At 49.6% G+C, this 27,499-nt stretch overlaps 1 protein-coding gene across 1 annotated transcript in view; it reads right to left on the reverse strand.

Annotated features, from left to right (window-relative positions):
• The window catches only part of TTLL11 (tubulin tyrosine ligase like 11), a 190,109-nt gene that overhangs the window by 132,028 nt on the left and 30,582 nt on the right, over window positions 1-27,499 (reverse strand). The window contains 2 exon segments of the mRNA XM_036022170.1: window positions 16,708-16,841; window positions 23,259-23,355. Coding sequence (XP_035878063.1) covers window positions 16,708-16,841; window positions 23,259-23,355 — 231 coding nt within the window.

Raw genomic sequence — 27,499 nt, forward strand, 5'->3', positions numbered from 1 at the left:
CCAGCAAAGGAAGGAAGAACAGTGCCCAGTCCTGTGGCTGCTGCTGGAGAAATAACACCCTGCATTCAGACTTAACACACCACTGTTTTTGTTATTATTTCATTTTACTTTATCATTCTGCCTTGCTTTCCCGATTCCCTGCCGAGGCTCATCCCAGACCAACTTGGCTGCAGTCGGGAGGCCTGCCCAGTGCTCCCCACTACCCTGTGACTGGGCCCGGCTCCTGACCGACCCCCCCCCCCCCCCCCCACTGTTTCCTGGTCCCCTGGGATGGCAGCCTCAAGTTTCCCAGACTCTCCCTGGGGCCACCCAGCGGAGTCCAGCCCGCAGCCTGGTTGGCCTCCCCGGCCTCACAGGCCCCACTCCCCTTCCTCACCTCCCCCCAGTCTCCTACTGAGATCCCAGAAGGCATCACGGCCGATCCCATCCGAACACAACGCTCGATTGCTGAGTAAGCTCCCCTTCCAGCTAAAATCGTTTTTCCAATACCGAGGCTTTCCTGCTAATGAACTGGCAAAATAATCTTTAGCTCACCTCCAAATGTACACAACTCCAGTGTAGTCAAAAGCCCTACTTCTCCCCCCTTCCCAGCACCACAGTCCTCATGTGTCTCTTGCATTCTTGCCATACTTTACATGCTGCACTTCAAAAAAATACACGAATGTCCGTGTCCTGGTGTGCAACCCTCACACCAGGTGCCCTCCCTCCTGATGCCCTTCCACCCTGGGCAGGAATGACGAGGGCCAGGCGTGGGGCCAGGCTCATCACTGTGTGTGGGAGAGATGATCCTACAAGGCAAGTAACAGCATTTTCTTTCTTCTACTTTGTAACTGCAGGTTTTCCTCGTACCGCATGGAAACCCGCAAACCAAGAAACCGGGCCACTCTGAGAACCAGGCCGGGCAGCCAAGTGCCTGCCGCGGAAGCAGACAGCCTGAGACTGATCACTCACACCGGGAGAGTGAGAACAGGCGCTCCTCGAGTGCTGGGTGTCAGCCGCCGCCGGTGGAGGTGTCAAGGAGAAGCTCGCAGGTGTTGACGTGTCGGGAGCGACTGCTGCGGGCCTTTGATCGCCGCGCCGCGTGTGCGCAGTGAGCGCGCTGGCTGCACGCTGCGCGGGGCCGAGTGTCGCGGAGGAGCTACTGCCGCTCCAGGGAGGGCCGGCTCCGCAGGCCGCCGTTCCTCTAACAAACAGCACGCGTGCCCCCCACCCCGCACCCCCTGCCTTTATTTCAGTGGGAGCAGGTGCCCCGACAGGACCTTCAGCTGAGCTCCCCACCGGCTCACCGGAAATGTCAGCCCAGCGCTCTGGCCAATCGTTTAGCTTAACTGCGGCGGTCACCCATCAGAAAATGTCCCCATTGCCTTGATCAATCGGAGAGGGAGTGGCGGTCCTCTCTCCCTGCGGGAAGACTCTGCTGACTGTTCCCCCAAATCCACTTCCCTTGGGGATACCTCACTAGTCCCTGTCCCTACCACAGTGGGCCCGGGGAACAGGAGGGGGGTCGGATCCCCTCTAACGCTCCAAAGTCAGCCCAGGCTCCAGCTCTCTCCCTAATTAGTTCTTCATGACCCAGATGCCACCGAGCTTGAAGCAGGTTTATTAACGACCCAGGGAGAGCAGCAGGGAAATAAACAGAGCAGCGAGGCCACTAGATCGTTTTGTTTACAGACACTCCGGTCTCAGCGCGCCAGAGGTCTGCAGCATGCACTCGGACAGACAGCAGGGGACAGCATCTTCCCACACCCCAGGGGCACATCCGGACTCCCCAGGGAATTCTTCTTGGCTGAGAGAAGCCCGGCCAGCTCGGAGAGACCCCTGACACAATGGCGGTGGAGAGTCCACCCTGGCTAGGGGACACCTGGCCTGTGATCCGTAAAGACAGGACGGCTGTGTCGTCACCATAACAGGGCAGCATTTCGGGATACCAGGGTCCGATCCCATAAACTGACAGCCACGGAGAGATGTGTCCACAACCCAGGAGGGTGTTTGTGACCCCACGGCATTCCTCTCTCCATCCGCACGATGAGGCTTGTGATAAACCGCCCTGGCCCAGCACTGTCCAGACTTGCCTGACCAGAGAACACTTGTGAGATTATAATGTACCTGGAGAACACCATCGGAGCTCACCTAATACTTAGATTAATAATGGGGACCGAAAATAATTGCAACGTGTAAGACTTGGAGATACGGTGACATCAGTCAACGGTGACATCAGTCAATATGGGTTCTAACACTAAGTACACAGCAATCAAGCTGAGGGACCATTTACTCTTTGGCCTTCACCTTGAATTTAAAGAGGCACGGTCTCCTTGGTGGTGGTTCACCTGTACAATTTTCAAAGTATCCCCTGGTTATCGAACAAAGGGCAACTCCCAGAGCAGCAGAGATAGGTCTGCGTGCTTTTGCTCTGGAAATCTTTCTACCCTGAGCTTCGAGCGCTTTCTGAACGTCCAGCAGCGTCCCGCTGGGGCGGGGGCAGGAGCGAGAGTGAGGCAGCCCAGTGCTCTCATCTAACGCTCTACCCCGGGAGCGCCCGCCAACAGCCAATGAGGCAGAGCCACTGTTAGGGTTTAGAGAGAAGGAAACGGGGCTCTGAGAGGGTTGGGGATGACCCGAGGCCGCACGCGTGGCGGTGGGCAGTGTCAGCGCAGGTGTGGCCAGCCCAGAACCCAAGCTCTTGCCGCGCCGCTGCCTGGGAAAAGGAAGCCGGGGCGCCGAGACTCAGCCAGTGGGTTCGCTCATGGAGTCTCTGCCTTCCCACGGCACCAAAAGCTCCACGGGGACAAGACCTATGAGGCTCGTCCATCCCAGTAATCTCAGTGCCAAGTACAAGGCCAGAGGCTGGAACTAAGGAAGCTCAGGAGACCCAGATATGATTTCAAAGTTTCTGAAGGGTGGGCACAGAGTCCACAGGGAACACACGAGCCCCCTGGGGCCGCCCACGTCCAGAGGGCGCGGGGAGGGAAGGATGGGAAAGGTCTCAACTCGGGAATATTCTAAAATTTACGACAGTCCCAAGATAGAATGCATTGCCTTGAAAAATAGCAAATGGTGCGTTTTTGAAGATGATCGAACCTGGCCACCTGGCCAGGTGTAGAGAAGATTCACCTGGGGGAGTGGCCCAGATGACCTCTCAGGTTTATCCTTCGGTGCCAACTCCAGCTCTAGGCCGAAGGAGTGTCTCTGACTCGCTGTGCGACTCGGCCACCCTTTCCCTCTCTGGGGCTTAGGCTCCTCCTCTGCACAATATTTCGGAAGCATCGCATCCCTGAAGGCGCATGGCTTCTTGTGTCTGAGTCAGCCGTACAACACAATGTGATTATATAGGAATTAAAATGCCAAATATATTACTTAATATCATATTTACACTATTATGTATAATACAGGGTCCGGCACAAATAACGCCCCTTTTATTTACGAAACTTTATTATTACAAGATCATAAGCATGTAATTCTGTAACATAACAACATCACAATCAAGCATGCCCTATGATGTTGTGAGTGAAATGTTCAAATTAAAGCTATAAAGTATTACACCCACATTATCACCCTGCCCGCCGCACTCAGGCAGGCCTTACTCCCGCCGGACCCTGTGTATGGATGTACGAGAGAGAGCACAGGAATAGCGCTCAGCCAAACTGTCCTGCTTTCCTCATGTCCAAACTCATCCATTACAGGCAGGCGCAGGCACGTGACCACTGCATGAGGTCTTTCAGTGTGACAGCGCCCCCAAGCATGTACCCACTGGAATGTATAGAACTTTGTTATAAAGAATCGTTCCTGCCCTGGCTGGTGTAGCTCAGTGGATTGAGTGCAAGCTTCGAAGCAAAGGGTAGATGGTTCGATTCCCAGTCAGGGCACAAGCCTGGATTGCGGGCCAGGCCCCCAGTGGGGGGCCATGTGAGAAGAACTACTCATTGATGTTTCTTTCCCTGTCTTTCCCTCCCTTCCCCTCTGTCTAAACATAAATAAATAAAAAAGAGTTGTTCCTTATTTTCTCCTTTGAAAAACATTAGTTTTTTAAGAACCATGTATGAAGTTTGACAATATTTCACTCCAGGATGGTAAAGAGAATGTCGAAAAATGTTTCTGTGAAAGGGGAAGGGCACAGAACACAGCCCTACAGCAGTGAGCACACGTGACAGCCGCCAGAACGACGCTAGGGCCTCCTGTGACACTGGCCGATGCCGAGGCAGGTGCAGGGAGGACGCGGGGAAAGCCTGGAGCACCTCGCTGCAGCGGAACAGAGCGCTCAGAGAGCCGTGGGGACTGCTGGGAGGACGCCGGGCCCCACTGGCCAAGTCCTGGGTCATTTGGGCTTCAAACAAATAATGATACTAAGGGATTATGACCCACTGAATAAGAATCCAAAAGTCCACATGAACGTGCAGGTGTAGAAAAATAAATGAAAAGGCCAAGCTCTCCCTTGCAGCAGAAACTCAGCTCACAAGTGCAGAAGGAGTGGTGGAGTTGACCACCGTTTAGCCGCCATCATTACAACGGGTTCAGGCGAGAGTCGCTCATGAGGTGAGAGCTAGAGGGTGAAAGTTTGAGGGGTAACAGGACGTTGTGTCATCCTGAAGCCACTTCCCTCAAGATACTAAGGGGGACACAGTCACTTTTCAGGAGAAATCTGGCAGACACCACCTTAACCAAATGATTGAAGTCACTGTCACCAGTGATAAGACACATTAACATCGTGTGACCCCCGAGACGATGCCCCCGTGAGAGACACAACCCAGATCCTGGGCTCTTCCTGCTGAAAGTGCATGTCCTGAATCCAGGGGCAGTCTGCTAAACGGCCTGTGCTCCTCAGAAACACCAGTGGCATGAAACACGGAGACAGACGGAGACACTCTCCCAGGTTAAAGGGGACGGAAGAGACACAACCGCCGGGCGCGGGACATGTATGGCCTGGACTCTCCCGCTAGTTAGGCGTCCCTGGGACCACCATCAACAACTGGAGAAGCTGTGAACGTCATTAAGTTGGAAAACAGCATCCATCAGTGCCAAGTTCGTGATTGTGACAACCACCCTGTGGCTACAAGAGAAACTATTATTTAGGAAATACACACAGAGCGCTTAGGGCAGAAAAGGCATTGGGTATGCAACTCACTCTCAAAAAGGAGGGTGGGGGGCCGCAAATGTGGTAAAATGTTACCAGGTGGGGTTTTCCGAGCGAAGGATGTGCAGAAACTGTAAAGTTATTCTTACAACTTTTCAGTAAATCTGAAATTATGACAAAGTACAAAGTCAGAAAATAGAAGACAGGCACTGGCTCTAAAAGAAGAGAAAAGGCACTGTGATTAGATCTGTCCTGGCCAAACAAACCCGTCCACCCTCCTCTTCTAAGTCTCCTGGAGACCACGTGGGGCTCATTTCCGGGGGAGGGGGAGGGGAGCGCGCGGCTAGGTGACAGGCAAGGACAAGGGAATCATTTCATTAACGAGGCCGGAGAATCGGATTACAGCGTCTTTCTAAAACCAAATTGCGCCTCCGCGTCACCTTCCATTAGGACCTCCTCCAAGGAGCAATTACACAGAAAAGGAGCCGAACCAGACGCGGGGCAGGAGAGATTTCTTCGTCTCTTCGCAGACGAGGAAAGAAGGTGCGGGCAGAGCAATTTTCATAATTTCCCTTTGAAATAGGCACTGAACTCGAGATTGGGCCCACCATTTTCTCGCAGAAAATTAGGCGCCTCTGCTCAAGTGACGAAGGCGACATCACAAAGAACTTTTGCAAAATGAAATGAAAGGACAAAAATGGAAGGGTGAAAGATGACCTTTTCCTCACTTTGGAAAGCAGGGCTTTCTTGACCTTTGAAAGTTCCCCAGAAAAATGTTTACCTCCTTCACTTCTTTCTGAGAGCTCGCCATTAGGGAGGGGTGGGGGGCGGCTGGCTCAAACAGCAGCTCTCTGATGACGGCATTTATCTCAAAGCTCCACAGTCAAAGGCAGTGCTGCAAAGCGGCGCGATGATAATAGTTGTGATTTAAAACACTAAGTGTATTTGGGGGCCAGATTGAAGTGTAGAAAATTAAACAATAGAATTTCTACTCTTGAAAGTATTACTGCACTAGGCTGCCTTGCGGGGTGGGGAGTGGGGGGGATCTAAGAGGAAAAAAGTTGAAGCCCAGCTGGGAGTTGAAGAGAAGTCTCAGCTCTTTTCCTCTCCTAAATGATCTATCACTGAATAATGAGATCGTCTCAAGATTAGACTTTTATTAAAAATTAAAATAAGTCCTTCTCCAGTAAGACGGAAACACCCAGAATGCTTTGTGTAAGCATTCTTAGCTCCAGATTAAATTTCCATCAAAGACCCCCAAACCTCTTTCCATATTCCTTCACTTCACACACACGTGCCTGGGCGTCCCCCTTGTGCAGGGTACTGGGCAGATAGACGTGAATCCCCCAGCTCCCCAGGTTAGCACGGACAGAAGGTAAGTACGTGCCCACTCACTGAGGGGAAGCGGTACGCTCTCACAGCATCCCTGTGGTGCTACAGGGGAGGAAAGTGAGGCTCAGAATAATTAAGTGCACGCGTAGAAAATGATGGAGAAAGTATTGTAACCTAGGTCTTAATGACCCCACACGCCTGCCTCACTATCTGTCGACCAGAGCACTGCCACAGAACGCCGTGTTTGGGGGTCCTGTAACTGAGGGAGAGCACAGAAGGGGGCCGGGAGGGACTGTCTGTGGGTCTGGGCAGCAAGACAGTGGGAGAGAGGCGAGTGGGAGAGGGGATATCAGAAAAGGCCTTCCCAGATTCGGAGGCATCAACTCTGGCACAGGGAGGCTCAGGGAGAGTTTGTCAGGTGGACAAGTGCAGGAAGGGAGTCCCTGGCAGGAGAAACAGAGGTGTGAGAACTTGGGCAGAAATGAATCTTTCTGAATGGGCTTCCGAGGGAACCAGCGGGGAGGAAGTCTTGGGTAGGATGTACGCGGCTCAGCCAACCACCCGCCACGGCTACTGGGAACAGAATGGGCAGACACAGCCTCTGCGGACCTCCTGGGAGGGGTGAGACGGAGGTGGGGAGATGGCCAGGCCCCGTGCCGTCCCCTCTCTCCCCCGTGAGGTTCCAGAAGCACCGGTAGCACAGCCTCCATCACCAGCACTTCCCTGGGCCCAGGGCTGCACTGGCCCAGGGTGTGCAAGAAGCTAATTGATTACATAAGCCCCTGTGTGCTCCAACTGAAACCTCGGTGGCAGAAATCTGTGCAGAATTTTAACTCCAGCTGGGAGTATTACGGAAGTCCAGGAAAGCCAGACTCACAGAGTCTCAAAATGAAGGAGCCTTAGCCGTGTTCTGCAACCTTCTCCTCCTGCAGAAGCAACACTGAAGCCTGGGGCCGGGCTGGGGGCAGGGTGGCAGACAGCTTGGCTGGGGCAACACTGCCTACTAAGCAGTGGCAGCAGGATATGACACCAAAAGCACGAGTGACAAAGCAGAAACCAACAGGTGGGAACACACCAAACTGGAGAGCTCCTGCACGGCAAAAAAAAAAAAAAATTAAAAATCGACAAAACGAAGAGGCAACCCACAAAAGGAGAGGAGGCATTTGCAAACCATCTACCCGATAAGGGGTTACTATTAAATGGTGTAAGGAATTCATCCCACTCAATAACAGATAACAATAACAATGTAATTTAACAACTACCAGAGGACCTGCCGGAACAGAGAAAACTTACAAATGGCCAACGGGTACGTGAAAAGATGCTCGACATCACCAGTCATTGGGGAAATGCGAATCAAAACCACAACGAGATGTCACGTCCCGCCTAACGGGGTGGATGCAAGTTGGCGCAGTCACTGTGTAACAGAGTGTAGAGCTGCCTCAAAAAAATTAAAAACATCTGACCCGGCAAGCCCACTTTTGGTTTTCTACACAAAGGAAATGACATCACTCTAAGAAGTACCCGCACCCCCATGTTCGCCGCGGCGTTCTTCCGCAACAACCAACACGTGGTAACAATCTGCATGTCCATCAACAGAGGGACGGACAAAGAGAACGTTACGCACACACAGGAATATTGCTCAGCCACAAAAAGGAAACCCTGCCATTCTCGACGACGTGAATAGACCTCGAGGGCATTGTGCGAAGTGAAATATATCAGAACGTGACAAATGCAGTCTGACATCACGTATGCGTGGAATCGAAAAACAAGCCAAACTCGCAGAAACAGCAGAACGGCGGCTGCCAGGGGCTGGGGGCTGAGGGCTGAGGCAAAGGGGGGACGTCGGACAAGGCACACACTTCCCGTCACAAGGCGAGCCCTCTGGAGATCGCACACGCGGCGTCGAGGCAACTACAGTTCACGGTGCTGCTTTACACCCTGGAAAGTTGCTAAGAAAGTAGATCTTAGACAGTCTCACCACGAAAAACAACTGGAATCGTGTGACATGATGGATGTGCTCGCTGACCTCCCTGTGGTAATCTTTGCTATATATATGCACGTGTATCAAATCATCGTGATGTGAACCTTAAAAAGATATCACGTTATATCGCAATCACATCCCCAGAGAGCTGGAGGGAAGGGGCGGGGCCAGGGCTGCAGCAGGTCTCCTGGCCCTGGCACAGGGTTCACTCACTTGAAACGCTGCACCAGGCAAGGACACCTCGGACTAGTCTCGCACCCTCGGCACCTGGCACTTCGTAGGCCTCAGGAAAAGTCGGAACGAAACCCGGTCCGAGATCCGAAGGCACTAGCTGTGGTGCAGTCCTGGGTAACCACGAGCAAGCACCTTCGACTCCGGACCCCTGTCTTCTCACTTGCACACTGGAGGTCATGACACCTGAGGGAGGGGAGCAGAGGCCACGCCCACAGAAAGCACTTGGAGAACCTTGAAGCCCTGCACAGATGCCAGCTGTCACTGGGGCTGTTTAAAAGGACTTCCTAATGAATAGCCTTAAGTATGCTTTTCCAGAGAGGAGCAGCATCTTGAGTTTGGGATGACACCATTCTTCCAGTAAACAAATGGAGCTGTTAAGCATGGGGCACAAGAACAATATGATATATCTAAGCAGGAGGTGAAGTTCTATTTTTGGCAACAAAGGCAATAAAACTTGAGGCAGATGGGGAGGTGAAACCGCGGCTCCTGCAGCGTCTCTGCCAGCAGCTCTGAATCATCTGCCTTCTGACAGCTGGAGTCCCCTCACTCTGTCTTCAGTCTTCCACTGGTTATGCACCAGAACCCCACCGGCCTGCAGGGGTGCCGTGCTGCAGCACAGAAGGCATCTGGTCTCCACGACGGCTCCCGAGTCCGCTGCGGTGCGTGTCAGGGCTCTGCGTGGGGTGGAGGCTGGGATCACCGGGAAAGACCAGCAGCTCGACCACCATCTCATCAGATGGCACTACTTTGGTTACGTTCCTCACAGCCCAGGTGTGGCCCGTGACCCTTTAAAGTCACAGGTTGGGTCAGGCTAATACCTGTGGCCTTGGAGAAGCAAGTAACTTTCATGGCTAAACTTACAAGAAACAACATTTTCAACCACAGCACCTGCATATTCATTTGCAATTCAATTTGGCAAATACACTGGGCTTCCCGCTGTGCACCAGGCACTGGGATGAGCACTGGGGATACAATGATGAATAAGGCCCGTCCAGGCCCTCACCGGCCTCGCGGATCTTAAGAGCCGGAGAGAAAGAGAACTAAACACAAGTCACTAAACAGTGTGACAGACTCGGGTACCATGAAGGGGGGAAAACAAAGTGCCCCCCCAGCGTGTGTGTGAGGGGGGCAGGGTAGGTTTTACAGAGAACGTAAAGGATCAGCTGGGGTCTGAAGAATCAGCAAAACTGGTCAGGTGGCAGAAGGCAGCCTGGGAGGTTGAGAGGGCCAGGAAGGATGCCGGCGAGGAGCGCGCCGGGCCGAAGGAGAGGGGCGGCAGAGGCGCACTGAGGACCAAAGAGAGTTGGATGTGGAAGGGTCCCAGAGGAAGAGGCTGCATGTGGTGGGTGCTGAGGCTGCAGGGGTGGGCTAGGGCTCGCCAAGGCCTAAGCTTCACCCTTTGGGTGAACTTCAACCACGGGGTAACCTGAGGTCAGCCGAACCGGCACATTGTCCAGATGAAGGGAAATGATGCCAACAGCCAACCCGCCAGAAGCCTGTTGGACAGGCATGGGATGGGGACGAGGAACATATGCGTCGTTTTGCAGGTTTTCTTTCTGCTTCGACTCTGACCCACTTATAGGTCCACATTTTCCTAGTTTCTACAGCCAGCGGAGAACATTGTTCTCTGGGGATTTTGCACATAATGCATTTCATTCAGCCTTGAGGAGCTGAATCAATAAAAGCTAACTTAGGAGGGTAACTGGAGAGGAAAATGGAAGAACCTTGTGCTTGCTGGTTCCTTCCAAGAAGCTGCAAAACCTTATTGAACAGCTTTTTGGCTTTATTCACTAAAAAGTTCTTCTGCCATGAAATATAAACTCCTTCACCATAATAAATACTGTTTTGATAACAAAACTGTACTTTTCTCAAATACCCAGATGGGAGACCATATGCAAAATAAACTCCAAGGAATTTTTTTTTTATTGGCCATCTGCTAAAACTGGGAAGGAAGCCTGCACCCTCCTCTGGTTGCCGCAAAAATTTCCACTGAGAAGCCCACTGGCTTCCTCCTGGCGCCACCTGCTGATCAGACCTGGGTACCAGTTTTGCAAATGGCTATAGCAGGGGGCCGTGCATCTCCCCCTTTCTTAACGAAGTAAATTTAATCCTCATTAACGGGGGAAATAAAATACCCACAGAGCGTCAGGTTCTAGAATGTTTTGTAGCTACTCAGACCTCCTCCTGCTGTTACCCAGAATCAGGCGGCAAAGCCCACACGCCGTGCTGAGAGTGCGCGGGGGGCCGGGCTCTGGCGCGGCCTTTCTCCCTCCCACTTCAGTGCAGCGTTTCCGGGACGCCCTGGGTGTGGCTTGCCCGTCAAAATGCAAATACAGGCATTCCACCTGGAGAGGTCTCTCTGAAGGGAAGGCTGGCACAAGTGCAGAATGATACTTACGTCAGGGCGCGCCCAACAGCATTCTTTATGGAACCAAAGAACCTGAGAACCACCTAGCTGCCCATCAGTGGGGAGGTGATTTTAAAAGTCACGGCGCAGTCATACGATGCACTGCTACTACACGGCGCTAACATGGAAAGATGTCTAAAATATATGCAGTGGGGAAAAGAGGGTCAAAAACTGTAGAGTAAAATCCCATTTTTTAAAGAAAAAAAGCTGTGTGTGTTCCAGTGCATCTTTGTGTACACACACAAAAAAAACTGGAAAAATAAACCCTGAAGTGCCCGGTAATTTCTGAGGCACAGGGACACTTCTTTCACTGTTTACATTACACATCGCTATGTTTGAATTCTTAATATGACAGTGTTGTTTTATATTAAAACAAAGGGGACATTAGAAATAAGGCCGCTTTTTTTAAAAATCAAAGTTGCAGCTAAGAAAGCATTTCATCATCGAATACTCACTGGAGGCCCGTGATCGCTCTGAGGTGATAAGCAGTTCCCCATTTAACAGATGGAGCAATGGGGCTGAGAGGAGAAGGGACTGACCCAAGATCCCGGGAGGGCTAAGTGATGGTCACAGGGTGTTCGCGGTCCCATTCTGCCTGTCCCAGCCCCTGGGCCAGCAGACTCTAAATTACTGTCATTTTAGAGACAAAGAAATCCCCCTCTGCGTTAGGAAACTATCCGGTTCCAACCACCTTCAGCATCAGTCGGATGGGCTTTGCCACATGAGGGCTTAGCATGCTACAATAGGAAGAGACAGAGCAGTTGCTAACCCCCTACCCATTTTACTGGTGATAAAGCATCTCTCTTAAGGGCTAAAACCAGAAACCTAACAGTTAAGCAACAAGCACTGGCTCAGGTTTCCACCTTCCCCAGTAAATCTGCCCCTCCTCTGGGGCTTCCAGTCTTGGCCACGGCATCTCCACCAGATCCCTGAAAGCATCCCCTCTCTGGTCTGGGGATGCTTTTGGCCTTGGATTCCATTCTAAAGGTCCCTCTCTGCATGAGACTCCTGTCTTAACGCCTAGATACAGCCCTCAGCCTGTCTGTTGCTCAGATATCATTTTACAGCGGCTCTAGCCAGGACAATCAAGCAAGAAAAAGAAATAAAGGGCTGATTGGAAAGCGAGACATAAAACCATCCTATGCTCAGAGAACATGACAGTCTATATAGGAAATCCTATGGAACCTACAAAATAGGCTACTGGCACTATTGGAAGAGGTGAGCAAGGTTACAGGATGCAAGGTTAGTACACAAGAATCAACCACACTTCTACACACTTACAATGTGAGAGAGCAAGGTGTGCGTAGATGGAAATGTATTGCTTTCATGGTTAAAATCAATGAACTTAGGTTCCTCTTTAAAATAGCCTTTTATTTTAGAAAGGAAAGAAGAATAAATCCAAAAGAAGTAGAAATAATAAAAATTAGAAATCAATGATATAGAAAATGAACAAACAAGAGAGAAAAAATAATAAAATCATTCATTGGTTCTTTTAAAAAAAGCAAAAAAATAATAACCTCTAGTTAGACCGATCATGAAAAAAGTAAACACGAATTATTGATATCAGCAATGATACATATCTCACAGATGTTAAAAAATAAGGCAATGCTATTTTAAAAAATTTTATTTCAGTAGGTTTGACAACTTATATGAAATGGACTAGTTCCTTGAAAGACAAATTACCTATATTTTTAAAAATCAAACTTAACGTATTCTCAGAAAGAAAGCTCCATGCCCAAATACCTTCAACAGTGAATTCCATCAAACATTTAAGAAAGAAATAATACTAATATTATATAAAATCTTCAAAAACAGAAGCAGCATTTGCCAACTCCTTTCATAAAGCTTGCCTGACACCAAGCCAGACAAAGACATGAAATGTCAACCTGTCTCACGGTCGAAGACACAGAAGACACAACTGCTCACAAAATGTCAGCAAGGATATAAAAACAAATAATACATTAGAACCAAGCAGGGTTTATGTCGGAAATGCAAGCTTAGTTAAACATTTAAAAAATTAATCAGTGGGATTCGTCATATTACTAAAATAAAGAAAAGAACTCACATCTTAATAGATGCAGCAAAACATTTGACAAAATTAAGTGCCCATTCATGATGGAAAGCTTCCTGCAAACTACAGGAGACACCCCTGCGCCCACCTAATGAAGGGCACCTACGCACAACCTCTGGTTGGTGCCACACGCAACAGTGAAAGGCTGACGCTCCCCCAGGGATGGGGAACGAGGCAAGGACGTCCACTCTAGTCACTTCCGTCCCACACGGTACATGGGTCCTGGCCCAGCATGGTTTAACGGGAAAAAGAAATGAAAGGCACATGTAGATTACAAAAGGAAGAAATAACATATTTATTCCCAGACGAATTAATCGTACACATAGAAAATCCTAACGACTCTGCCAAAAAAGAACTTCCAGAACTAATAAGGGAATCCAGCAAGACCCCATGGGACAAGCTCAAAATTAAAGTCAGTTGGATGTCTAGCACTAGCAACAAACGACAGGAAAACGAAATTCAGGAATATCATCTACAGTAGCATGAGGAAGGGAAACAGGCAGGGGAAACTGTATAAAACGCTGCTGAGACAAATAAGGAAGACATAAACAAAGGGAGATAAAACCGAGGCTCTGACTCAGCACTGCTAAGGCGTCACTGTCCCCAAACTGGTCGGCAGATCCAACACGATGCCAAAATCCCAGCGGGCGTCTTTGTGGAAACGGAACAGACTGACTGGAAAGTCGACCTGGAAGTACGCAAGGCCTGCAGCGGCCAGACGATTCTGAGGATAAGCTAAGCCGAAAGACTGGATTCACTGATTTCAAGACCGACTATGGAGCCCGAGGCTTCGCTAGCAGAAGAGTAAACACTCAGAGGCGTGGAACGGAACAGTCTGCAAACAGGCCAAGACATGTGCGATCCACTGCTTTTCCACAGGGATGCCGAGGTCATCCAGCGGAAGAATGATGGCCATTTCAACAGACGGTGCTGAAACTGGAATATCCATATAGAAAAAAGCAAATTTTGACCCCAATCTCATACCGTACACAAAAACTAACTTGAAGTGGATCTTAGAGCTCAATGTAAAACTTCTAGGGAAAAAACACAAAGCATAGAATCCTCATAACCTTTAATTAGGCAAAGATGTCTTGGATAGCACACAAAAGCACAAACTATTAAAAAATGATAAATTAAACTTCATCAAAATTAATACCTTTTGCTCTTCAAAAGACAGTTAAGAATGAAAACTCAAGGTTAAGACTGAAAAGTGGGTGGACATATTCACAACACACACAAACACATCACCACACACACACACACAAGTCTTGTACACAGAGCATATGAAGGACTCACAACTTAACAGTAAAATACTAATAAAAATTAGCAAAAATTTTGAACAGATGCTTAACAAGAAATATTCAGACAGCCAAAAAGCATAGGAAAAGATGCTTAACATCTAGACATCGAGGAGGCTATAAATTAAAACCATAAAGAGCTACAACTACATGTCTCCCAGAATGTCTAAAATTCAAAAGACTAACAAAACTAAGGACTAGCCATGGTGTGGGAGAAGCAGAACTCCCACATACCTCCAGTAGCAGTGTGAGGTGTTACAACCACTTTGGAAAACAGCCCGGCCACTTCTTTTCTTTCTTTCTTTTTTTTTTTTTAGTGCAAGGGCTTTTACTATTTTTAAGAGTTTATTTATTTATATTTAGAGAGAGGAGAAGGGAAGGAAAGAGAGGGAGAGAAACATCAATGTGCGGTTGCCTCTCACATGCCTCCCGCTAGGGACCTGGCTTGCAACCCAGGCACGTGCCCTGACTGGGAATCGAACCAGTGACCCTTTGGTTTGCAGGCCCACTCTCAATACGCCAAGCTACACCAGCCAGGGCCCAGCCATTTCTTACAAAGTTAAACATACACCTACCTTATGCTCAACACTCTTCCTCCTGCCTCAGCTCTTATGTAGACGGTTAGTCCGGGCAGCTTTACTGATGATATCCCCAAACCAGAGATGACCCTAATGCCCAGACCCTAAAGCCCATCAACTGGGGATTGGATAAACAAACTGTGGTATAGTCACACAACGGAACACTTCTCGCCAGAAAAATACCAACTGCTGACATACCCAACAAACATGGGTGAATCTCAAAAACGTAATTCTGAAAGAAAAAAGAAAACTCAGAAGAGTACATACTAGAGGGTTCCATGTATGTGAATGTCCTGAACAGGCCGAAGTAACCTGTGGGGAGAATGCAGACCAGCAGCAGCGGCCGGGCTGGGGACTGAGCAGAGCGGCTGCACAGAGGCCCAGGGAGCTTCTGGGAGATGATGGGAACACCCTTCTCATTCATCTGATTTCGGAGGCACGGCTGGAACCCCATTTAAATGCGGCCTTGCAAAATGGACAGGGAAAGACTTGCAGAAACGGGAAGGGAAAGGTATCCCTCACTGGGAGCAGAACCACACGAGCGGGAAACTGAGGGGTCAGCATGGGGAGCAGCTGACAGTTTATTTTTTAAAATTAACTTAATTGAAAGATAATTTGCGTATAATAAAGTGCCCTCATTTTCAGTTAGTGCTCTGATGAACTTTGGGAGATGAACAGACCCACGTGAAACCATCCCGTCGAGAGCTTCCTTTCGAAAATTACCACTTGAAGCTCTTTTGGTGACTTACAAGTTCTAATTTTATTACAAGTTTCATGATTTGCTATTAACAACCAAAACAACCTGCAGGCAATAAAACAGACTATGAAAACACAGGCCTTGAAATCAGCTCTCAGTCTAGATCCCAACTCCTCAAGCAAGTCACTGAATTTCTCAAAACCTCGGTTTCCTGATCCACAAAGTGGGGATAATAATACCGATACAATCAACTTCACTGTGAGGACCAGAAGAAATAAGGTTCCTCTGGCAGCACACTGCATCACGGAGCCCAGCAGGACCGGTCCATGGGGCCACCGACGTCGCGGTTAGGCGGGTGCCTGTTGTCGCTGCCCTCAGAGGCATGAGATGGGCCGTGGAGCCCGCTGACAAAGGCTTTGAGACCATCCTAACTGCACCCGTTGAAAGACTAACCACAGTGGCAATTCCGAATTCAGCTTCCCCGCTGGTTCTGTTTCACAATCATGGTGAAACAGCCAAAGTACGTCGTGCTCAGATATGTGGCCGTGATACGGAGTGGGTGGCTTGGAAATGGATTCTGGAACAAGTGTAAAGCAGGACACTCGAAAGGGTCCCCCACCCCACGGTCTGTCAGACCTAGCCTCTGGCTCCGAGACAGAGCCCAACCTCCCCCTTTCACGCCGCAGGATGCTGGGGAGACCACACCTCCAGGTTCACCTGTTTAGTCCCAGTCCTCTTGCAGGCTCAGCCACCTGTCTCAGCTCTGTCTCCCTGGCTCCCCGAACGCTGACCCCGGGGTGCAGCTCCAATGTCAGCGTCCGGCCTGTCTCCTCATGTCAATACCCACTTCTTCAGCTCACCGACCTGTCGCCTTACCTGGTCAACTCTGCAGTCTGCCGTGATGACTGCTAACACCTACTGTGCCCCGTCAAGCACTCCCTGGGCCAGCCTCGGATTCCCGGGGACCCCTCACCCCGGCGCCCAGGACACGGTTGCAACCGCAGTGTCATTCCCGGGACACGGGGGTGGAGCGGCACGCACCTGAGCGGCAAAGAGCTGGAACTCGTCAGGCAGGATCCAGGAGCGAGGGTAGAAGTTGTACTCCTCGGGGAAGAGGCTCTGCATGATCCTCACGGCCCTGCTCAGAGTGATCTTCCGCACCATCTCCGTCATGCCTGGAGGGGAGAGAGGCGGTGAGGCGTCCCCTGCGAGGGCCGCCCGCTGCACAGCGGCCACGACCTGGGCCTTCTCCAACCTCCCTAACGACATATGCACTTATTCGGGCAGGATTAAAGAAAGGTATATGAGTTGCTCCCCACAGCGGTGACTCGTGGTTTGGAAAGACCTACCAAATCACTGAAAAACTTGAGGTAAGGGGTCAATTTTTTTTTCCTATAAAAAAGAGACATCCATTTGAAGGAATGAGTTTCCACCTAGCTTATTATTCCGTTCTTTGTCAGCCCCCTAGACAATGTAATGTATTACATCTCGCACTTAAAACTTGATCCTTGTTTAAAATTTGGGGCCACCATACATATTTCTGGGATTCCTTCCATCTTACACCCTTGAGAATATTATCTAGTGGACTCTGCTTACATTAGGAGAAGCTTAACTAAGTTGCTTTGTTTTAGCCTCTTATGAGTATTAAAGGAATAAAATGGAAAAATACACGCCTTTCCACATAAAATCTGTCTCTTTGAAATGAGGACAGGAACTGGAAAAGATGCCACAGCGTAACTCATAGTCTCAGGGCGGGGGAGCCGAATCCGTAGCAGCCCTTCGGCTGTAAGCATCAGGGGTCCACCCACACGGGTCAGATCTCACTGATTCATCCAGAGGGGACTGAAATGCCTCCCTTGGAAAATATTTGAAAAGAATGGGGGACTTTTTTTCTGGTCATGTCTTTAATAACTCTGACAAGAGAGGAAACTGAGTGTTTACCTTAGCAAATTTTAAGTAATTTGTTTTACATTATAACGTGCTTCTTTGTTAAAGCAAATATCACCGCTCAAGACTGAGACTGAGAGCGGCTTCCGCCCTGAAGGAGCCCCACAGGCCTGTCGCCGACACTGGCAATCTGCTCAGCGGAGGTACTTTCGACAGAAAGAACAGAGTTCCGTGTCAGCCCGGACTGACCGAACTGTCACACATCCCAGATGGGCACCGTGAGGGTGCCCAAGGCTTCTCTCCACGCCCCCGTGCAGGGAGCAGAGGGCAAGCACGTGAGGATGAGGGTTTCAATAACCTACTTCTTGCTTCCCCAGGCACACTCAGAAGAGCAACAGATCTAAAGATCGGAACTTCAAGACTGTCAATACCCTGCTTCTTAGTTCTTGTTTAGAAGGATATAGAGACGGATTAAGTAAGACGTAAAGGAGCTTAAAAAGTACTAATACACTGTGCTCTCGTGTGGGCTCTTCAATATTAGCAAAAATAAATAAATAAATAAACTCACTGAAGGCACCAGTCTGAGCTTCCCCAGAAATAAGAATGGGTTAGGAAAATTATAGCTACTCTTTTTTATTCCCCGATGAAATTAGAAATTTGGAGTTCTAATCACTGGAGCTGAATGCAAAGCACACAAAAACACACTTTCAACTTCCTTGGAAACTTTTTACTTGTGTCTGGCAAGGATTTTAATTATAGTTTTAAACTAAAAACTTGCCATATAGTTTTAAACACCTCACACCCAACAGACGCCGCCTCCTGACCAGAGTGCTGTGGGTTCTGTACATTGGTGGAGCTGTGACTGGGGAAGCTCCCGAAACCCCTCAGCGGGTCAGAAGGACGCGCACAACACAGACGGAAGTGCCGAGAGCACAGGAGCACGATCTGACTGTTCTGGGAAAGCTCTGTGGAAATCAAGGTCCAGCGAGTTAAGTGGATGCTCATGATCAGTCTGCAATGGCTCCTTTCAAGTTGTGGCTCAGCGGGCCCTGCACAAGCTAACAGATCTGTTTCCAAGGTTGCCTTTGCGTCTGTCTCCAGGTTGTTCTCTCCTGAAAACAGCCAACTTCAGAAGCAGCCCTAGAAGCCGGTGGCTACTTTTCCCAGACACCTCCAGCCTGCCGGCTGTAGACAGCTCAGCACAATAATGCCACCTGGACACCTGTCTGCAGAAGGCACCTGTGGAGACCTACCCCAGTCTGCTGCCCACCAAAGATCTGTTGCCCCACCATATCTTGGCTGTGTTGCCACCCACTGCTGCCTGGGAGAATGTCTCCCACCCTTCACCGGACCCCACGAGGAAGCTACTGGCATCCCCACCTCCAGCAGGGGCTCAGAGACAGATGTGGGGCGTGCCCTCTGCTCTCAGTAAGACACTGACAAGAGCACCTGGCCTTCTAGCTGAGCCAGAGCCCATGTTCCCAAAGTAAGTATGTGAATAGGAAGGTCACGGCCAGGCTCTGTCGGCTCCAGACTCGACCTCTCTTCTCCAAGCAGCTGCAGCACCTGACCCCACCTGTGACCCCTGCCCTGGACTCTGGGACCCATCTGACCTGAGATGGAAGCTCAGGTCTAACACCAGCTCCCCTCAAGACTGGGAGCAAGGCAATCTTTGACCCCAACTTCGTAGTCCAATTAAATAAGGAGGATTTGAACTGTTTTTCTGAGGCTCCACTGCTTTGTCCCCAAATTTTGTAAGCCTGTCTTTTGTCCCTGGTACCTGAGTGGCTGCCTTAGTAATGCCTCTGCCTTGTTCTCTCCAACGCTCCTTCTCTGCTTCCCCCACATCTACCCTGCAAGAGCGGGGCTCCTCCCACCTGGGGCTTCAGCGCCCACTCACAGGTTCTTTGGAGCCTGACTGCCTGCCTGGGGTCCTCATCAAGGGCTGTCCCTAAACACCGCTGTTTGGGCAGTTCCCCTATTGACTGGGAAAACACCCTCATCAGGCTGGAGCTTCTCACACCGGAGCTTGCCTCCTGCCCCTTCCTCTGGGCCTGGCTTGTTTCTGCTCCACTGAAGACTCAGGCCTCCAGGGTCTTATCCCATGTGGAGCCACCCAAGAGGATGACAGCTTGATCCTCAGGCTTGCCCAGTTAAAAAAAAATACCCAAGAACAAAACAAAATCTGAGCTGCACTGGGAGCATTATTCAACACAAGTATCATTTATAACAAAAACACATTATAGTCATCAGGCAGCAAATGACACATTCAGATCCATCCTCTTCTCTCCAGTCCCAGCACCACCAGTAGGTTCACCTTTGCTCGGATGCTGCAGCAGCCTCTCAGCTCTCTCTCCACCTCGTCTCTCAGACTCCTGCCCAGCTCCAGTGCACCCCGTCTGGCTGACCTTTCTAAAACCCAAGCTGCCCCCTGTCACTCTCTGGCTTAAAAACTCCTCAGCAGCTTTCCATGACCTTTAGTCCTTGCCTACTACATGTGACCCTTTGTAACCATCGTGGGCCCCTTGCCCTCAGCTGAGCGGGCTGTGTGCTCGGTCTGCATCTGTGCACCAACTCTGCCCCCTTCTTTTGCACGAGGTTCAGTCCCATCCATCCCCAGGGGCTCCAAGTGTTCGCATGTTGGTCTTCCCCAGTGTCTCTCACCCTGCCTGTCCCCCAAGCAAATCTGGGTGAGGCCACGTGCCCGCGGTCCAAACTTCCTCTGGCATAGTGCGCATTTTGTATCACACTTCCCTCTCTAGGTGGCTTTCTCCTTGTCTGTGTGTCCTCAGCCCAAACCAATGCGTGCCAGATGGCTGCCCCATGGGTCCCTCCCTGGACCAGCCCGCCCTTTACAGAAAGCCCCCTCCCCAGGGTGGGCTCTCAGGCACCGCCCACCACATGCCGCCAACATCTCAGACCCTGAAGCTCACCAAAGGGCTGTTGTTTGTAAGCTAAGAACTGACAGTTCTGGACTCTGAGACACATCTAAATCAGATTATTTTTATAGAAAGTCTTAATCCATCAGCTAAGATACAATAACATTGGAAGGAAATTGGCCCATTGAAAAGTGGCTAAACGCTAATGTGCTGGCACTAACAAAATAAATTATTTCCATGTGCATATCTGAAAGTTTCCCGTCCATTCAGCGTGGGAAGTGTTTATACTTGCCTGGCGTGTCCACTGGGACTCAGTGCAAGTCATATCCCGTGCGCACGAAATGCGTGTTCTACATAACGGGGTGTAAGAGAGACAGAGGGTAAGCCTGGGCACACATTGGAGCCAAAGGACACCTGCGCTCGCCCACCACAGAGGACAGCCGTCTTTCTCAGAGCAGAGGGCCCGGCCACCCGCTCCTCTGCCCGTAGGTTCGAGGGCCTGCTGTGTCACTAGAGCTAAGTAGCTGCCGCTAGTCCAGTGGAAATTATATGTCCTAGCCCTGGCTGGTGTAGCTCAGTGGATTGAGCATGGGCTGTGAACCAAAGTGTCGCAGGTTCGATTCCCAGTCAGGGCACATGCCTGGGTTGCAGGCCATGGCCCCCAGCAACCACACATTGATGTTTCTCTCTCTCTCTATCTCCGTCCCTTCCCTCTCTAAAAATAAATAAATAAATAAATCTTTTTAAAAAAAGAAAGAAAAGAAATAATATGTCCTAATCGCCAGCACGTGGAACGTGGGATGGGACAGACTTGCTGCTTTGAGACGACTATGCCTCTGTCACCTTTCACGGACCCAGTCCTGCGGGGGCGTCTTTCCCTGCGTTACTAATTTGTGCTCTGAATGCAGAGTCACAGCTCGACTCGCTTCCTTCTCTCGGCCACAGACCAGGCACGGGCAAAGGGGGAAACGTAAATGAAGCCTCACTGGATGATTCACGTCTTAGGGACTGTCCTCATTCAAAGAGTTGTTCTCTCTCAGGTTACGTTCTCCCGATGTCCCAGTGAGTCCTTCAGTGGCATCAGAAAGTCACCTTTCCTGAGCAGCGAGAGAGAGCAAATAACAGCTATCCCATGAAGCCGTGCGCGAGAACCCTGGCTGCGAGCACCGCTCTCGTCCCGCAACAAAACCCTCTCTCCTTCTCTGAGGACAAACTTGACCCCGGGTTAATTTTCTAGCTCCGTTCCCCTGGAAACCAATAAAGTGGAAAGTTAGCTATGCTACTAGAAAACAAAGCGCATGGTTAAAACGACCCCTGATTGGCAAACTGCATAAATACCTGGTAGGAAGCCAGAGCCCCGGGCTTTCCCCGAGGGTGGTGGTGCTGGTCACTGAGCACGACCCTGGCAGGGACCCTGGAAGCTGTGCTATGGCGTAGCTCCACCAGATATTGGCTCCTTCCGACCATCTCAGCCGAGACACACTGCTGGACTGCCGTGCACCGACCTGGGCCTTGTCTCCTTGCCCCCAAGCTCACACCTGAGGGGACAGACTGGCCCCCGGAACCCTTGCGAAGACTCCGCTGGGGAGAAATGCCTGACGCTGCCCGGCGGGCGGGCCCTGTCTCCTGCCCTGTCTCCTTCTAAGTGATTCGGAGCCACGTGTGGCCGGGGGCAATTTGCACGCCCAGTTGAAAACTCCCGGGCAGATGGGGCACAGCCAGCCAGTGTATGGGGATATCAGGTGTTCTGAGGGGTGTTTTCCTACAGAGGCAGCACGGACTGCCAAAGAAAAAAATAGATTGATTCTCCTTTTAAAAACAAGCATACAGAGTATAATGCTAAGAGAAAACACCTTCTATCAGGCAACTATGCTCGGACTGAAACTACGAAAAAGTGATACATAATCGTGGTTAAGGTTTGGGAAGCAATATGGAAGCATCAGCATCGTGGTTTTGTTAAATGAGGGACAGGTTCAGGTGATGACCTTTTTAAAAACTTACTGCATTAGAACATGTTTTGAACAGTGTGTTGAAATTTCTGAAGATCAGCGGAAGACCCTTTGGCGGGGTTCAGACCCAGCCTCACCAGCGCCCCTTTCCCCCAGCACTTCCACTCACTGGAGCCACCCCGCCTCACTGAGCCATTAAAAAGAAGGAACAGCGCTCCCAGCAGAAGAGGGCGGCAGAGGTTAAAAATAAAATGAAAAGGCAGCGGGGAGGCTGGGGGTGGGGTGAGCAGGTATCTTAACAGGTCGGCCGTGCCCCCTGTCCAGGCTGGAGTCCTCCCACCGGCCAGTCTCCCTGGGGCGACGGCCTGGGTTGCCGCAGGGGTTCCCTGCCACCAGGACTGGCCCCCGGGTGGGTGGGTGCACGTGGTTTACAGTGGCACCTCCACGTGGGATGCTTAGAGAAAATGAAAACTGCGCACCTGTTTCTGTGACATGTTCCTAGAACTTTATTCAGTAAATTATTTAAGTAAAATGGCCCCTTTTTTTTCATTTGGAGAATGCAGCCCCCTCACGCCACCCCCATGTGACATCTCTAACAATCAAGGTGGAAGTCACACGCCTGCGGCAGGGGCGTCAGACCCAGAGAGCCGGTCTCTTTACGTTTTTGAGCCTCCCATCTCTAAACCCTCGGTGGGCCAAGCCCTGCCCCTCTGTGTTAAGGCCCCTGCCACGGGGGCAGCACCACGGCAGAGTGTGGCAGCCGGGCTCAGTGAAGGGGCCCGCGTCTGATCTCAAAGCACGTCCTGTCCCGGAAGACGGGTGCACCCCAGACTCAGCCCTGGAAACACCTGTACACGCCAACAGCCGCAGCGGATACCTGGGAACTTGTTCACTTGACCGGAGTATATGTCACTGTCGTGAAATGAAACACCGTGCCAGTAGATGTCACATGGCAAGCGTCGGCCAAAAGGGAACTAGAAGAAAGAGAAAAAATGTGACTAATAACGAGCAAGAGGAGCGGCAGCCACACTGACGTCTGCTGTGCACACGTGCCCAGAGCCGGGCACACTTTACACACGTCGGTCCTTGCAGGGAGCGCGGGAGGGAGCTGACACTCTTTCCTATTTCACGGGCGGAAAACCAGGTTAAGCAATTTGCTCAGGGTCACAACCAGGGAGGCGTGCAGCTCCGAGTCCGTGTGGCAAGCACTGCGCTCCCGACTTTACCCTTCTATTTTAATACACGTGACCACCCAGAAGGGACTATTCCCATTTTACTGATGAGAAAAGTGGGGCTGGGAGGGGTAATCTGATATGTCCAAGGTCACATGGGGCTGGTAAGGAGAGAAATCAGGATTCAAATCCAGATCTATCTGGATCCTAAGCCACACTTCTCTTTCTCTGAAAATTGTAACTCTTAACCCAGTCTCCAAAGAACAAGTTCCCTCTCTCTCTCTCTCTCTCTCTCTCACACACACACACACACACACACACACACACACACCACATACACAGAGTCCAGGAAGGTAGGATGCATTCCCTTGTGCTTAAAACACTTTCTGGCATTCAGTAAAGACTTCTTTTAAATCCTCACCCAAGGACATTTTTTCATTGCTTTTAAAGAGGGGGAAGAGAGAGAGAAACATCAATGCAAGAGGGAAGCATTGATCGGCTGCCTCTGGTACACGCCCAGACCAAGGACTGCATGTGTTCAGGCAGAGGTCACATGCACCTGCCTGGACCGGGGATAGAACCCACAACCTAGGTGTGTGCCCTGATCAGGAATCAAACCTGCAACCCCTCGGTTATGGGAGGGTGCTCCAATCAGCTGAGACACGTAGCCAGAACTCAGCAAAACTTTTTAAATAAATAAATGAACAAACTAGGAGCAGTCATCTGACTCAAGATGATATCACCAGATTCTCCCAGGAATTTGGAAACCAGATGCCAGGCAGCCCTGGCTGGCCCTTGAACCGGAGGTGATAAAAAGCCAGAGCCGGGCAGCTGTGCTTGGCTGCGTCACACAGAAGTGAAGGCAGCGAATCTGCTGAGAGAAAAAAGGAGCAGGTGCAGAGGCAGAAGGACAGGTGAGACCCTGCGGCCCTCGAGACACAGCCTGAGTGACCTCAGTTCCTAGGGCTTCTGGGTCCTAGACACAGACCCTCCTGAGTCTGTCCTTGCTGTCCTTGGCTCCTAGAAACCAGCCTTGTATCCTTAGAACACATCGACTTTGCACAAACTATAGGGTTTCTCTCGCTAAAACCAAAGGGCCTGCTCTTTCCGCTACAGCCTAGGTTATCAAACTAATCAAATCCGATCTAATTCGGCATTTACAGAATTATCAAAGTTACCAAATTCTGCATTTACAGAGGGTAGTTCTAAATCTGTAACTCAAATGACCCCTGTTTGTTGGAGAAAAAAGTGGGGACATGTTATTCCTATTTAGAACCTGCCTGTTTAAAGTCCCAATGAAGAGAAATGCCAACACATTAAATAAAATCATTTGATCCTCCCACTCTAAAACTATAGTCGATCAGAATTTTTATCTATTTCAGGCTGAGAGGGCTAGATTCCAGTGGGGGAACCCAGCAGTACTAATGACATGGTAGCCACTGGAAGCTCTCCAACTACCCCCAGTTAAAACCAAGGCACACAGACTCAAGCACTTTGAATCATGCACAGTATTTCAAAGCTGTGCCAAAGCGAGGCACGTGTTATGACACGCTCAATTCATGTGAACAGGTTCCATCTGGAACTTACGGCACTGCACACATTTTCTTTGCATCCACTGGACTGAAGTTACTGATTTCGTAGTCAGAAATACAAAGAGATACAGCACATGTTATGTTCTTCCTACTGTAGGGGCTGCTATGGAGAAGGGCATACACTTAACCGGCGAGGCAGCTCTTGAAAGCGTACTACCCAGCAAAGTCTTCTAAGATCCAAGCGGCTATGCTGCTTGAAATGTGGGGCCAACACCTGCTCTGTGTTGGCGGACAACTGGTGACTCCTTCACCCTTACAGTCACCCTTCAGTGCTCACTGCCTTCATGAATCCCAAATCAAGCCTTCGTTCAGAAGTGCCTCTAGCTCATTTCGTTCTGAAAAACTGCCTTTTTAAAAATCCGTTCATTCTTTCATTCATTCAATAATCACTATGTGCCAGACACTGTACTAGACACTGAAAACAGAGACACGTAATTTTCAATAGGTCCCAGGATTTCTTAACCCCACCTCTTTTTTTTGCTATTTTTAAAAAAATTTTAAATCATTGTTCAAGTACAGTTTTCTGCCTTTTACTCCCATCTCAGCCCGACTCCCTAGCCCTCCCCACCTCCCTCTAGTCTCCACCCCCACCCTTGTTTTTGTCCATGTGTCCTTTATACTTGTTTTGTAAACTCTTCCCCCTTTTCCCCTGAAATTCCCTCCCCTATCCCCTCTGGTCACTGTCAGCCTATTCCCAATTTCAGTGTCTTTGGTTATATTTTGCTTGTTTGTTTGTTTTGTTGATTAGGTCCCTGTTAAAGGTGAGATCATATGGTATTTGTCTTTCACCACCTGGCTTATTTCACTTAGCATAATGCTCTCCAGTTCCATCCATGTTGTCGCAAAGGGTAGGAGCTCCTTCTTTCTTTCTGCTGCATAGAATTCCATTGAACCTCATCTCTTTTTAAGATCTTTTTAAACACTGCTTAAAGAGCCAACTTCATCCTCAGTGGAGAAAGTCTGACAGCTTTTCTTCCAAGGTCAAGAATGAGGTGAGGATGCCCATTTTCTCTGCCTCTACCCAGTGTACTACTGCACATTCTAGCCAGAGCAATAGGCAAAGAAAAGAAATACACGCTATCCAAATTGGGAAGAAGGGAAATATCTGTTTGCATATGGCACGATTTTACATGTAAAAAGCCTTAAAGATTATACACACACAACTATTAGAAATAAACAAATTCAACAAAGTTGCAGATATAGAATCGATACACAAAAATCATTTGTTTTTCTATACACTAACCATAAACAAGCCCAAAAGGAAATTATTAAAACAATTGTCTACAATAGCATCAAAAAAGAATAAAGTGTTTAGGAAACAACCAAAGGGGCAAAAGATGTGTGACCTGAAAATGACAAAACATTGTGAAAAAAACTAAAGACACACACAGAAGTAAAAAAGACACCCCATGCTCATGGACCAGACAACTTACCATCACTAAGATGTCAACTGCTGGCATAAACAACTGGCATAAAACCCAAATGAGTCGGAAACTTATATCCACATAAAAACTGCACACAGATGCTCATTGCAGCTTTGCTCGTACTTGCGGAAACGTGGAAGAGACCCAGATGCCCTTCGGCAGGTTACTGGCTAAACTGCGGTCCGCCCAGACAGCGGAGTATTGTTCAGTGCCAAAGAGAAATGGGCTCTCGGCCTGTGAAAGGACACGGGGGGAGGCCTCGCACACAAACGAGCACTCTGGTGTGGGGTGTTGACTGGAGGCGGGGGCTGTGCGCATGTGGGGACAGGGAGTCCCTGGGAAATCTCTGTTCCTTCTGCTCAGTTTTGCTGTGAACCCACTACAGCCCTAAATAAGAATGATAAAAATAAAGTGTACAACACGTCACAGTAACGGCACAAAGACAGACATACAGACCACTAGCATCGGATGAAGAACCCAGAAATAAACCCTTGTATTTATGGCCAAATGGTTTTCAACAAGGAGGACAAGACTATGCAACAGGGAAAGGACAGTCTTTTCAGTGGCTGGTGTTGGGAAAACTGGATATTCACATGCAAAAGAGAATGACATTGGACCCTTACCTTATACCATATACAAAAATTAACTTAAAATGGGTCAACGGCCTAACCATAAGAGCTAAAACTATAAAACTCTTAGAAGAAAATACAGGGAAAATGTAGGGGATGAGTGTCATGACATTGGATTTGGCAATGATTTCTTGGGTATGACACCAAAGCACAAGGAAAAAAATAATAAATAAATGGAACTTCATCAACATTAAAACTTTTTGCATCCAAGAACACTGTCAACAGAAGGCAACCCATGGAATGGGAAAAAATATCTGAAAATTATATGTCTGACAAAAAACAATATTCAGAATTCATTTTA

This window comes from Phyllostomus discolor, chromosome 3 (assembly GCF_004126475.2).
Source record: "Phyllostomus discolor isolate MPI-MPIP mPhyDis1 chromosome 3, mPhyDis1.pri.v3, whole genome shotgun sequence".
NCBI lineage: Eukaryota > Metazoa > Chordata > Mammalia > Chiroptera > Phyllostomidae > Phyllostomus > Phyllostomus discolor.